The sequence below is a fragment of the Fomitopsis serialis genome, assembly GCF_022376445.1.
Source record: "Fomitopsis serialis strain Sig1Antser10 chromosome Unknown B0H18scaffold_51, whole genome shotgun sequence".
In the NCBI taxonomy this organism is placed as follows: Eukaryota; Fungi; Basidiomycota; class Agaricomycetes; order Polyporales; family Fomitopsidaceae; genus Fomitopsis; species Fomitopsis serialis.
In genome coordinates this window covers 106,652-118,824 of record NW_025955011.1, presented here as the reverse complement: position 1 = coordinate 118,824, position 12,173 = coordinate 106,652, and the positions used below count along the sequence as shown (strand labels likewise).

General features: G+C 59.3%; 3 protein-coding genes across 3 annotated transcripts; 1 reads left to right on the top strand and 2 right to left on the bottom strand.

The window, feature by feature from the left end:
- Positions 1–3,291: 3,291 nt before the first annotated feature.
- B0H18DRAFT_1120728 (uncharacterized protein) lies at positions 3,292–3,956 on the bottom strand (the record flags this gene model as incomplete). Its single annotated transcript, XM_048034195.1, has 3 exons — positions 3,292–3,521; positions 3,572–3,743; positions 3,822–3,956. The coding sequence occupies 3 exons, from the start codon at positions 3,954–3,956 to the stop codon at positions 3,292–3,294; spliced, it is 537 nt and encodes a 178-aa protein (XP_047891578.1).
- Positions 3,957–4,170: 214 nt separating this feature from the next.
- B0H18DRAFT_1120727 (uncharacterized protein) lies at positions 4,171–5,711 on the top strand (the record flags this gene model as incomplete). Its single annotated transcript, XM_048034194.1, has 3 exons — positions 4,171–4,824; positions 4,902–5,299; positions 5,351–5,711. The coding sequence occupies 3 exons, from the start codon at positions 4,171–4,173 to the stop codon at positions 5,709–5,711; spliced, it is 1,413 nt and encodes a 470-aa protein (XP_047891577.1).
- A 908-nt stretch (positions 5,712–6,619) lies between these two features.
- On the bottom strand, positions 6,620–7,976 carry B0H18DRAFT_956104 (aconitase family-domain-containing protein; the record flags this gene model as incomplete). The annotated part of the gene is made up of 6 exons (XM_048042431.1): positions 6,620–6,682; positions 6,727–6,845; positions 6,875–7,033; positions 7,086–7,151; positions 7,234–7,889; positions 7,945–7,976. The coding sequence occupies 6 exons, from the start codon at positions 7,974–7,976 to the stop codon at positions 6,620–6,622; spliced, it is 1,095 nt and encodes a 364-aa protein (XP_047891576.1).
- Between the last annotated feature and the right edge of the window lie 4,197 nt (positions 7,977–12,173).

Below are 12,173 nucleotides of genomic sequence, written 5' to 3'. Positions count from 1 at the left end.
TGTTGCTCTTCAGAGGGCCCAAGCATCTGGGCGGTTTTCCCTGATGGAGGTCTTAGACTCCGTCCCGCCGACGTCCAGGACGCTCTATACCGCTTCCGCAGCTACTCGCAGGAGCTTTTCCCTTTCCGGAAGGATGTGGCCCTCATCCAACGCCACCTCCTCGAACTACGGGCGTACTCGTATAAGAGGTATCTACAGCTCGTATTCGACGAAGGATTCATGAGTGCGCCCGCTACGAATCTCATCGGGATCGGGAGCTGGGTGGACGAGAACGAGGACGAAGTGTTGAAGCGATTAGTATGGTACGGGGTCCCTGTATGGTGCGTAACTCGCAAGCCTCCTCCCACTTCCGTGGTGCAAGGTTCCTTGGCTCGCCTCGATATTCGTCTTCTTCTGGAGTACTGGGACGACGAGGATCACGCGCCTAAGGCCCCCTCGAACAAGAAGAGTAGGAAGAGACAGAGAGAAGAAGAAGATGAGTTGGACAGCGCCGATGAAGACCCGGACTTCAATTACATGAAGTTCCCAGTGCCCGCGTGGACGTCTGCCCCTTCCTCCCTCGTCGCCTCCACTCCGGGAGTAGAACCAACTCCTCCCACAACACTGCCTTCAACGTCTCTCCCAGGGGATGAGAATGTTGGGAACACTCATCCAGTGTCCAACATCATCATGGAGGATCGCCCGGCCACTCCTCCTCGAAGCGGTGTGAACTCTTCCCCCTTCGAGGAGATTCACCGATGGTAGTCTCCACAGATGTTCGCCCAGCCACGCCTCCCCGGAGCGGCGCGAACTCTTCGCCCCTCCGGAGAGACTTGCCTATGGCGTTTTCCTTGCCTCCGTCGCCCGAGCCGGGCTCCCCTCAGGAGCTCGAACGAAGAAGGAGCCCTTCGCCGCCCCGCCCGTCGAACATCGACAAAGGCAAGCAGAAGGAATTCCGCTCTTCGCCGCCGGAACCTCGAGCTGGCCATCCACCGCTACGCCGAGTCCGCTCGCCCTCTCCTCGAAGCCTGCAACGAAGATCGTCTCGATCCCGGTCTCCTCGTCGTCGCCACTCCCCGCCTCGTCCTTCACGAGACTACGTCCACTCGCGCCCATACGAATGTATCCCTCGCCGCTCCCCTCCACGTCGCTCCTACCACGACTACTCACCTCGACGTGACCGGAGAGTCGGCGACTCTTACCGACCCAACGCCGGTTCAAGGCGTCAGCTCTCTTCCTCGCGCGGCATGTCCAGGCAGCGTTCTGACCAGAGGGAACCAGTACGAGAGGATCGAGGACGAAGTCCTGTTAGGACTGAGCGAGGTCGCCGCCGTTCACCCTCCCCCGTTTCAACTATCGCCTCGACTGCTCCCACTCTGTTGGACTGTCTGTCGCGACCAGCGTCAACCAAGCCAGTCCGCTCGCTCGCCGACCGTCTGACAGTTGGCGAAGCGACGGCTCCCCTTTCGGATGCTCTTCCTGCGGAACGTCACCTCAACCGTCCCCTGCTCGATAGGTTCGAAGAACCACCCTCGCTCTTCGCTCGAGTAGGCGTCCCGCTAGGAGAACGGTTGACCGACTCTCAGGTGGCGTCAAACTCGACTGGGGGGCAACATTCCAGCGGACTTCCTCCCCCGGACGACTTCCACATCGTCACCCTATCCTCAGGAGCGCCTGTCCGGACCAAACTGCCTCTCTTCACGGCCAGCGAAGTGGATGACTTCCTCCGACTCCCCTTCGAAAACGACACCGGTGTCCCGGTAGGATGCCTAGCCTGGGAACATGACCAAGGCCCGGAGCCCCAGCTTCCCCCGGAGAATGCGCATCTCATGCCGTTCCCCTCTATCTTACGAATGGAGGGCGACGACGGGTACTCAGCGGTCCTCCGGTGGTTAAAGACTCGTAACACTCACGTCGAGGCTCTGCACAAGCTTCCGGGGACTTGGATCCCTACCAAGCATAAGGGTTGGAAGAACCGCCTCAAGGCTCCTCAGCACTTACAGGCGGCTCTTAAGAAGTCCAACGCCCGTCCCCTCCCGGATGACGAAGTCCATCCCTACGCAACCCGGCTCCAGGGGAGGTCGACCGTGAAGTGTGGGAGCTGGGCACTTACCACTTCCGACTCAATGTCGAACGGCTCGTGGTTGGCCGTCTCCCTGCGCTGAGGAACGCGACGTCGAGTGCAGCTCGCGGAACCATCTGGGCTGAAGTGCGCGACCGTCTACGACGAGCCTGGGGGGCGAATTCGTCGTACTACCCCGCCTTCTCCGACCCGCGAGGCCTTGACAGCGACGACGACGTGGTTCGCCTCAAACATTGGTACGCGATTGGAAGAATCCTGCTGGAGTTGGAGCCCCGGCCGGACATTGCTCAAGACCTGCGAGCCGCGGTGGGGGGCTCTGTTACGGACGCGGCGGATAGGATTAAGACCGCGTACATTAATCTATTCCGCGCTACATACAATAACCGCGACCCGCAGGCATTCGTCGCCCGGGCCTAGATACTACGAGTATACTGTATTCACTTATGTCCATCACTGTACTTACTTACTCGTTTCCGGATTTGTACACGTAGGCGCGCGTCTCGCCGAAGATGCGCGCTTTACCAGAATGGAAAGCAGCCTTTTTACTCCCAACCATATCGTCCGCGCGCGAAGTATTCACGCCGTACGACTGCGGGATCGGCCCTCAACGAGAGTGCTTGTCGCGCTCTCATCTCTAAGGTGTTTGCTCGTCGCTGCGCCTAGGATAGGCTCGTCGCCGACTCCTTTACAGTCCGGCTCGTCGCCGACTGCCAGCGCGAGCTCAACAGCCGCGTGAACGAACTTAACGAGGACTCAACAGTCCTCGTACGACCTCCACGGGCTCTACGCCCCTTTAACGACCTCACGACTCTTATCCCATAAGACCCGGTCGCCGAGCGACCACCATAGTTAGTCTCGCCGGGTAGCCCGCCCCCTGTGTCCAGGACTCGAACCGCCGAGCCCTAACATCCTGCTTGTCCTTGTGCTCATCGACAGTCGGGGACGCAGCGTCGAGAGGTCGCCGGGGTATGGGCAGACGCGGCCGCCCCGCTGGTCGTGGCCTGCGCGGCGATGCGCACGGACCGGCGGCGCCGCCCACGAGCCCGCGCGCAAGCAGTGCCGCACCCGCGCCCCAGGTATTGGCATCGGTGGATCGGGCCTCCGTGTGCGGGCAAGCGGCGGCCCCGAGAGGTCGTTAGGGTGCGTGCGGACGCGGCAGTGCGGCTGGTCGAGGCCTATGCAGCAATGCGCACGGACCATGCGGCGAGCAGTAGAAGTGCAGCGCGCACCTAGGCCTGTCCGCGCCGAAGGAAGGTAGGGGCTGTCCGGGCCCTTGCTGAGTAGCCCGAAGCCTTCGATCTCGCGCCGCAGTCCTTTCCTCGCCTGCGCTGCAAAGCCGCGTCGAACCACCAGCTGGGGTACCTCACGTTCGCGTCTTTGCAAATGAGCGGATCGAGCTGGCTGAGCGGGGGCGACGCGAGGATGGCGCAGCCCTTGGAGACGACGTAAACGCTGTCCTCTGGCGGTGCGCCGAGCGAGGGAGGCGCGGGCGCGGCGCCTCGCACGCACCGAGAGATGCGGTGGCCGGGCGCGTGCATGCGGAGCATTTCCCAAAAGACGGCGGTGGGAATGGGTGCGGCAGGTCGGCGGGCGGCGGGCGGAGCAGGTGCGAGGGCAAAATCGTGGGAGAGGGTGCCTGGAAGGTCTTGGGTAGCAGGGGCTTAGGCTCGCGCATTCGCAGCTGCGCTCGCAGCAAGTCGAAGCTGCTGGCACTTCAAGTGAGTGGGTGGCAGCTGGCTCGATAACCCGGCTAGCTTACCTTCTTGATGCGGCAGCACTGGAGGTGCGCGCGCAGCAGCACGAAGGCCGCGGCGAGGTGGTGGCAGCCTTGCCTTGCTGGCACACCCAGCCAATGGCGAACAGGGCGAGGGCAGAGCAGCCAGGGGTGCAGCATTCGTCCCGAAAGGGTCAGAATGAAGACCACGCTGGCTGGTTACCGCGACACGCTGCTCTGCGGCGGGTGACCTGCGAGGGAGAGGCTGCGAGGGAGAGAAGAGGCCGGCCGCGCGTCGCGCGCAAGGGCCACCTGCGTTCCCACGGTTTGGGCGGGCGGGGCGGCGAGCGCTCGCAAGGCTTTCCGCCGCTCGCTGCACCCAATTTTTGCTGTGATGGTCCGCTCCCGACAATCGCTCACGAAGGCTCCGCGCGGTCCATTTCTCGCACTTTGTGCTCGACTCGAAAAAACACCCACTCTCTTTTCATTGCGGCGCTCCGAAACACGGGCCTACCGCGACCAGTTCGCTGCCCTACTCGCGCGGCACACGAAGGGCAGCCCAATCGATCTTGGGCGGGAACCCTTCGCTGAGTTCGTCAAACAATGCAAGAAATACGATGCAAACCTACCGAAACGACTTCGTGCAGCTTTGTCATATCGCACGAAGAAGGCCAACAGCCAGAGGCGGACTCACGCTCGGCTCGTCTCCAAGCTTGGGCTCGGCCCTGCTTCTGAGGCAGCCAAACTGGCCGCCTTTCAGAACGTTGTCCCCACGATCCACCTGCGCTGCTTGAAGAAGGCCGATCCTGACCTCTTCAAATGGGTCTGCGAGTCTCCCGAGACCAAAGGTGTATGGGAGGCTTGGGTCAACGACAAACCGCTATCTGACAAGAGGCACTCGCGCCGCGAGATGATGGTCGAGGATCCTGGGCAGCTAGCCTACATCGTTGCTGCAGACCAGAATGCTATCATCCGCGACAGCAACACAGGCGAGATCATATGTGTGGTTATCTGCGACTTCTGCGCTGATATTGAGGTTGTCGCGTGGGTCAGTGCTGTGGTTGCTGAGGCTGTTGGCCTCAAGCGCTCAGTTTGCGCAAGTGTTTTTTACTTCTTGTGTAACAGCTGGGTACTGACAAGCTGCAACAGAAGGAGGATACGGGGAAGCTGGTCCTCGTCGGCTACTCAGCTGGTTCCCGCTCGCATCCCTGCTTCGATTGGACGCGGAACATCCTCTCGAAGAAGCATACAGCAGAATTCCTCCGCAGCCACGACATGGCTGTCTCATCCTCCCTTGCGCTATTCTGGAACATGATGCGCGCTCGTCTTCCAAGTGAGCTCCTGGCTGACCTCGACAAGTATCTCGAGTCTAACCAACTCTGCCGCATGGATGCAAACCACACGATGGGTGCAACGAATGATGGGCAAGGTGAGTATTACATTCAGAAGGGAGCTAAGGTGGTTGGATTTGCGCATGAGCAACTCGCACCACCAGCAGCAGTCATGGGTGCCAATTATGCGCGGTAAGGCTGTCTGCATCGCTTTCCTGGTGCAGTGCTGACTTCTTAGAACAGGTCAATTCACTGGGAGCACCAACCTCATTGCTTTGCATATTCCTGGACAACAGGCCGGAATACAAGCGAGGGTGGTAGCTTCTATATCGCTACACATGGGATCAAGATCGAGCAATCTGCGAACACCTTCATTGCTTGGCAACCGCGCCTCGCTCATGGGACAAGCATGCTTGCATGCGAGCCTGGCCAGACTGTGCCACCTTTCGCACAAGAAGGTCTGAGCATCGTCAGCAGCATGCGCCTTGCGGCGACATGGAAGCGGTATCATGAAGGGCTTATTTCGGCTGAGCAGGCTGCTAAGGAATATGCAGATAGTTTAGAAGATGGTATAGAGGATGGTCAAGATGGTACTAGTGCTTGAGTCGTTACAAAGATAGGCAAACACTTGACTTGGATCACAGATAGCAGTATATATTGTAACACGATACCTAAGAGGTGTATGCAATCTACATAAGATCTTCAAGTGCGACAGGAAAGAGCATCTGCACGAACGCGCATCACAGACAACCATCGCAGTCAATGGCAGGGGCAGCATGCAATCACAGATGGGGAAGTGACAGTACTCAACGTCATATCACAGTACTCAACATCGTAATATAGTACTCAACATAGTATGGGTCAATGTCCAGCTGGGCGCACAGAGGCGAGGTGCGCAGGCGAATAGCGAGTCGTGTGGCCGAGCGAAGGTCGGTGTGCGTGTGCGCACCGAGGCGATTAATGCGCCGAGCTTCTGTGCAGCGCAGTGGTGCATATTCTGCACAGGCGCGGCAGTACAGCACGGGAACTCACACACAACCAAGGGATATCGCAGTGGCAGGCCATGGATTGGCCAGAGGCCATGAAAAGGGCCTTGTCACCAAGTCCAAACTACAGAAAACACCTCTGCCAGCATACATCCCCCTCTGCTCGCTTGCCCTCGCGCCCGCCCATTCCTACCATCCACCCGCCCTCGGCCACACCATTCCTCGTGCTCGTACCTTCACCAGTCTCCTCGCCCTCGCCTGCACTCTCACCCGCGGTCTACTCGCAGGCTGAATGCGGGCGCGAGCATCGAGAGGATGCCAAGCTTGAGGAACGGCGGAACGGCGAGCGCAGCTCCATGCACATTGCACGGCATCACGTAGGGACTCGTGGATGGAGAGGGCGAATGTCGAGATCAGAGAGGCTGTGTACACGAAGTGCAGTGGCGAGTTGGCCGCCGCAGTCTTCTCGTTCAGACCGGAGTCTACATCGGCGGTGGCGCGTACTGAAGTTGTGCGTGAGCGAGACCTACTCCTTGGGGCCACCACTGGGCTTGAGCGTGAGCGTGAAGTTCTCGCCAGGCGCGAACGACTCGAGCGCAACACGACGATGTTGACGCGCTCGTGAGGGCTGACCTTCTCGTAGTCCTCGGAGTCGGCGAACGTGAGTTTGAGCATGCCCTGGTTCTTCAGGTTCATCTCGTGATACAGGCGAACGAGCGGGTGATGACAGCCATACCACCAAGGAAGCGGGGCTCGAGAGCGGCGTGCTCACGCGACGAACCCTCACCGTAGTTATGGTCACCAATGACGACCCGCTTGATGCCGTGGTCGCGGTAGTAGGCACCAGTCTGGGGAACTGCACCGTACTCGCCAGTGATCTGGTTCTTCACATTGTTAGCCTCGCCGTTCTCAGTGTTGATGGCACCGATCAGGCAGTTTTCTATGCGGAGCCGTCAGGAATAAGCACAGATCAAAGACAAGACACTACGTACGAGAAATGTTCTCGAGGTGACCACGGTACTTGAGCCAGGGACCACCAGCAGAGATGTGATCCGTCGCTGCAGACAATGATCATCAACAAAGGCGTGACGAGCTGAAGGCGGTCAGACTTGGGGTCAACGGCGACCTGGACGCTGGCACGGTCCTGCGGGGGAGGCTGGAAGGTGTTCTCTCTGGGGTCGTAGCCCTTCGGTGGGCGGTCAGCGCCGGTCGGGTCGACGAACTTGACCGGCTTGCCGTCGACGCCCTTGAGGGTATCGGTGAGGGGGTTGAAGCGGAGGTCACCAGCGAACGCGAAGGCGGTCACGATGTCGGGGGAGGCAACGAAAGTGTGCGTGGCTGGGTTAGCGCCGTTACGGCCGGTGAAGTTACGGTTGTAGGAGGTGATGACCGAGTTGACTTCGCCCTTCTTGACGTCACGCCTGTCCCACTGACCAATGCAAGGACCGCACGCGTTGGCGAGCACGATACCGCCAACCTCGAACGTCGCGATGTAGCCGTCGCGATTGATGGTCGCACGAACCTGCTCGGAACCGGGAGTAACGGTGAACTTGCTCTTGGTCGTCAGACCGTGGTCGGCAGCTTGCTTGACGATAGAAACAGCGCTGGACATGTCCTCGTACGAAGAGTTGGTGCAAGAACTGATCAGAGCGACACGGAGATCAGCAGGCCAGTTGTTCTTCTCGACAGCCTCCTTGAACTTCGAGATCGGAGTCGGTGAGTGGGTGGCTGAGTAGGCGAGAGGGCGAGAGGAGCCGTGGGCGAGAAGCTGTGGGCAAGAGGCTGTGGGCAAGAGGCTGTGGGCAAGAGAGGCCGTGAGGGTGTGAGGGTGTGTGGGCGTAACAGTCACACGTGTTCGTCTTGTGGTTGTTACTGCGGGACATTGCGCGAGACAGCAAGATGGCGAGTCAGTCGGCGAGTGGGATGGTGGGCACACGTGCAAGTGTGAGTGCGGACGAGCGAGATGGCGGGCGCCGGGCGAGCGAGGCGACAAGCAAGCCGACATTGAGCACTGGCGAGCGAGCTGGCCAATGACAGTCTCCGCATGTCCATCCTGGTCGAGCACACTTCTGTGAGGTGTTTACGTGTCAACGTCGACGGACACCTGTGGAAAACCAAGAGTCGGGTACATCGGGAGGCGGAACATAGCTGAGTGTCGGGCGCAGCAGCCCGACGATAGCGCGATGTACGCGCAACGTGTTATGGTACCTGAAGGATAGATGATCGTTAGCCTTATATACCTAGCCTCACAGACGACGCACCTCAGTCGCTTTCGCATTCATCAAGAGACTGAGTCCTTCCTACTCTCGTACCTAGCCCGCTCCGCGCTCGAACTTACTAAGTTCGAGCGTGGACACTGCCTGATCGCACCCCTAGCCCACGTTCTCTCCCTCCAGATCTCGAGCCACCCCGCCCTTCTCGTGGTCCCAGTACTTACATCGCACCCTCTGCCTGACCGCGTGCTAACGCGCCTCGTCCACGGGCTAGTGTCACTGCGACACACGTCCAGCATGCGCCAATGCATTGACTGCGGTAAGTCTTCCGCGCTGTTCATTCCCGTACGTCCTGCATTGCTGACGCGCAATCCATCCTCCCTGAAGTGCGTGTCCAGCGGAGCATCATCAATGGGCGAGCATGTGAGAGCGGGAGGGTGGGCGAGCTAGCGAAGAGGTGAGAGTGGGCATGCAGACGAATGGTGCGTGCGCCTGCGCGAGCAGACGAGCGGGTGAGACGGTTGAGACGGGTGGGTATGCCGAACTTCTCATTGACGACAGGTCGAGCGAGATGGTGGGCGAGCGGATGACAGGGCAAGAGGGACGAGTGGTAAGTGAAACAGTGGATGGGCGAGACGGCGGGTAATCAGAATGGCGGGTGAGCAGCGAGAGGGACGACGGGAGAGAGGGGCGGCGAAACAAGCGATATGGTGGGTGAATGGGACAGCGGGTCAATGGAAAAGCGGGTGAGCGAGCAAGTAAGTGGTCGAGCTAAGGGCGCAAGAGGACGGTGGGCGCGAGAGGATGGGGTGTGTTAGTACTAGTAGGTATGCAATTAATGACTCACCATCGATTTTCATGCCTCTGCTATCCTTTTGTGCGTCCGTCGCTCCTGCCCCTCATCCTTGTATCTCCTTCGTCTGTGCTTGTTGCGCTCGGCTTTTGCTTCTGGCGCGTTGCTGTTGGTCCGAGATGGTGGCAGCAGTCTCGGGAGGCGTTGAGAGTCATTAGCGCCGAGTTTGCGTTCGGCGCGCCTGAGGACCAGAAGCGCCGGTCGCGGTGGCGCATTTGCTCAGCCGTACTATTGAACTGGTGTGAGTATCTGTGTTTCCCGACACTATTCTTCTGCGCGATCCTAAATAATGCACAAAATACTACCTGAGACTCAGAGCTGAAGTCTTAATCTTCCACGCTGCGACGGGGAGGAGCATTAAGGCGGGCGCTTAGCAGCGACCTCAGGCGCCTACTGATGCTTGTGTTCTCTCTATTAACGTGTCGTGTACACTTGTATGTGCACGTCCATTACACGGTGCATCCTTCCTTCGTCCATTCTACTTGTGTGTTCGCATTCTTTTTCGTTTCCATCCTCTCTACCCCAACTTCATTTCATGTTCCGTGTCTTCCGGCACCTCTGTCTCTTCGAGTCTCGCCAGTGCAGTCCCATTCGTTCCGCGGGGCTCTCTTGAGCAGCGGTCACAGCACCGAGTTCACTGCCGGTCGCAGACCGCGTCACAGAGACCGTGCAAGCCCGGGTTGCACAGTCTACACCACACGGTTAGGACATGCCGAAGCTCCGCACGACACGCCGTGACACGTTCTGACCGTGCGTCTATCAGAGCCCGACGTCTGAGTACACGGGAGCCGCCCCCGGGCGGAACAGGTCACGGTAAGTACTCCATCCTGTTGTTCAGGCCATCTCACTGTCTCACACGGACTGACCAGGCCAACCAGCAGGGCCCACTCACCAAAACATGTAGGCTGTACGGCCCGGATTGACGGGTTACACCGCGGCAGCGTTGGTCAACAAGCAGAGCATCACAGGCCTTCAAGACACGTCCCGACCGCTGCTGCGTCCGCAGCCAGACTCGCCAGGCGATAATAGCATGTGGTGAAGACATGGGGGCGTCCCAGGAGGCAATTTGCCAACGGTTGTCGGTCCTAGTCACGTAGGTAGCGCGGGAGAGGCAGCACGTGAGACTGAGACGCACCGACACACGACACGGCGTCATGCAAGACGGAGTATGCGAGGCGGCTGTCGGACGTCCTAGGACACGGCACGAGGCCCTCGTCAGCCGAGCGTAGCGTGGCGAACCGGACCACTGGTCAGCACCTGCAATGTAGCAGAGCGTGATGCCGTCGAGGGTGAACGTACGTCTTGGTGGTGACGACCACTGGGTATGCGACGAAGCCGAGGCAAGCGCGGCAGAGGATGGCGGCCAGCCCGAGGGTGAGGTACTCAGACGAGCCGACTACGAGAGAACTCATGTTCAGGAACATGCAGGAGCCAACGGCGACCATGCTGTGTTGCGAGGACGATCCCAGCCAACACGTCAACCCATCTGAAGCGTGTCTTGTCACGTCCAGAAAGGCGCAAGTGGGGATGCCAGAGACGAGCGCGAGTGATTCGAAACTTGCCCGGGGCGTGGCGAGAGTGCTGGCGAAGACGGCCCTGTTGCTGAGGCACATGCAGACGTCAGCTGGGAAGGGAGATGGGTTGGCGAGGTACGTATACTCACAGATGCTTACTCGCACTCAAATATGCCTCCCCGGACGCCCGCTTGAAAGGCCCCGACGTGACACGGTCCAACATGTCAGACCGGAGACGGTTGGCTGCCCGCGCCGCCGAACGTCTGCGAACCCTAGCCTGCCCTGTCCAGGAGTGTTCCGCCAAGCACGGCCACGCAGTGTGCCGAGGAACATCGCGACGGTGATCGGCCTTCAACGTAGCATTAACAACATGTCCGCGCGAGCAAGGCTCCTCGTGACACTGGTGATTCACTCTACATAAGCCGGTCTCCCACTCCGTCGCTGCTTCCTAACGTTTTCTGCTTGACAGTGTACCACGAACCTGACGACCTGCGGTGGGATCACTACGCCCGACGCCAACGAATCCAATTACCACCCGGTCACCATGGTAGGTCCCCTCTAACACCACTCTTGAATGCTGACGACCTCGTTCCTGACGATCCACCAGCTATGGCATCTGCTGGCGCGACGTGTCATACCCCGCCTTCGATGGTCGCAGCGCGTGCAGCGCCGCTGACCACGACGATGTCCTTTGGTCCACCATAGCACTACGCGACGTCCCTGCCCTGCCCACGCCCGTCGAAGCGATGGTGCACTGTACCAACACTTCGACGTGCCTGGGCATCATCGGTGCGACGGCTTTATAGATGCGCGACGAGGGCAAGTGTCCGTCCTTGAGTGTGTGTACGCAGCTGACCGCATGCTCGTCCGGAGTGCGACGGTAAACCGACCGCGATTCGTGCTGACTGTATTACACGCTGGTGCAGCGAATGCCTATTGACATATCTTGCATTTCACTGACCCTGTACTATGTAGGACGTATGTCCGCGCGCGAAGAGCATCCGAAACAACCTCGGGGAGATTGATACACAGCACACCGCTCGTAGCAACACTCAGGAAGTACTCGATATGTATCTGCTCCATGTCTACGTTGATGTCTGCCTTCCGCCGTGACTACTCATACTAGAGCCCGTTGCCCCCCGAACACGATGCCGCGCTCATGCAAGGCAAGCCGGTTCAATGTGTGAGTGACACTTGCATTCCCGAGTCAAGCTTGTTGCTAACATTGAGGTTAGCTGCAGTTTTTAGACTGTTTGCTCAGCTGCGGGTCACGGTGCATCGACCTGCGCGCAAGATCGCACACTGCGGAGGCCACAAACTGGTCGTTCGGCGGGAAGATAATCATTCATCCCGTACAACCCGGACTACCTCGCATAGATACAGGGTACTCCCGGCGACGCACTGCGCGTTCTCGATTGGGATGTCAAACTCAAACAATCACGCCGAAAGGTCGCGGCATCGATTTTCGGAAGACGCATAATGGGTGGAGTCTGAGATGGA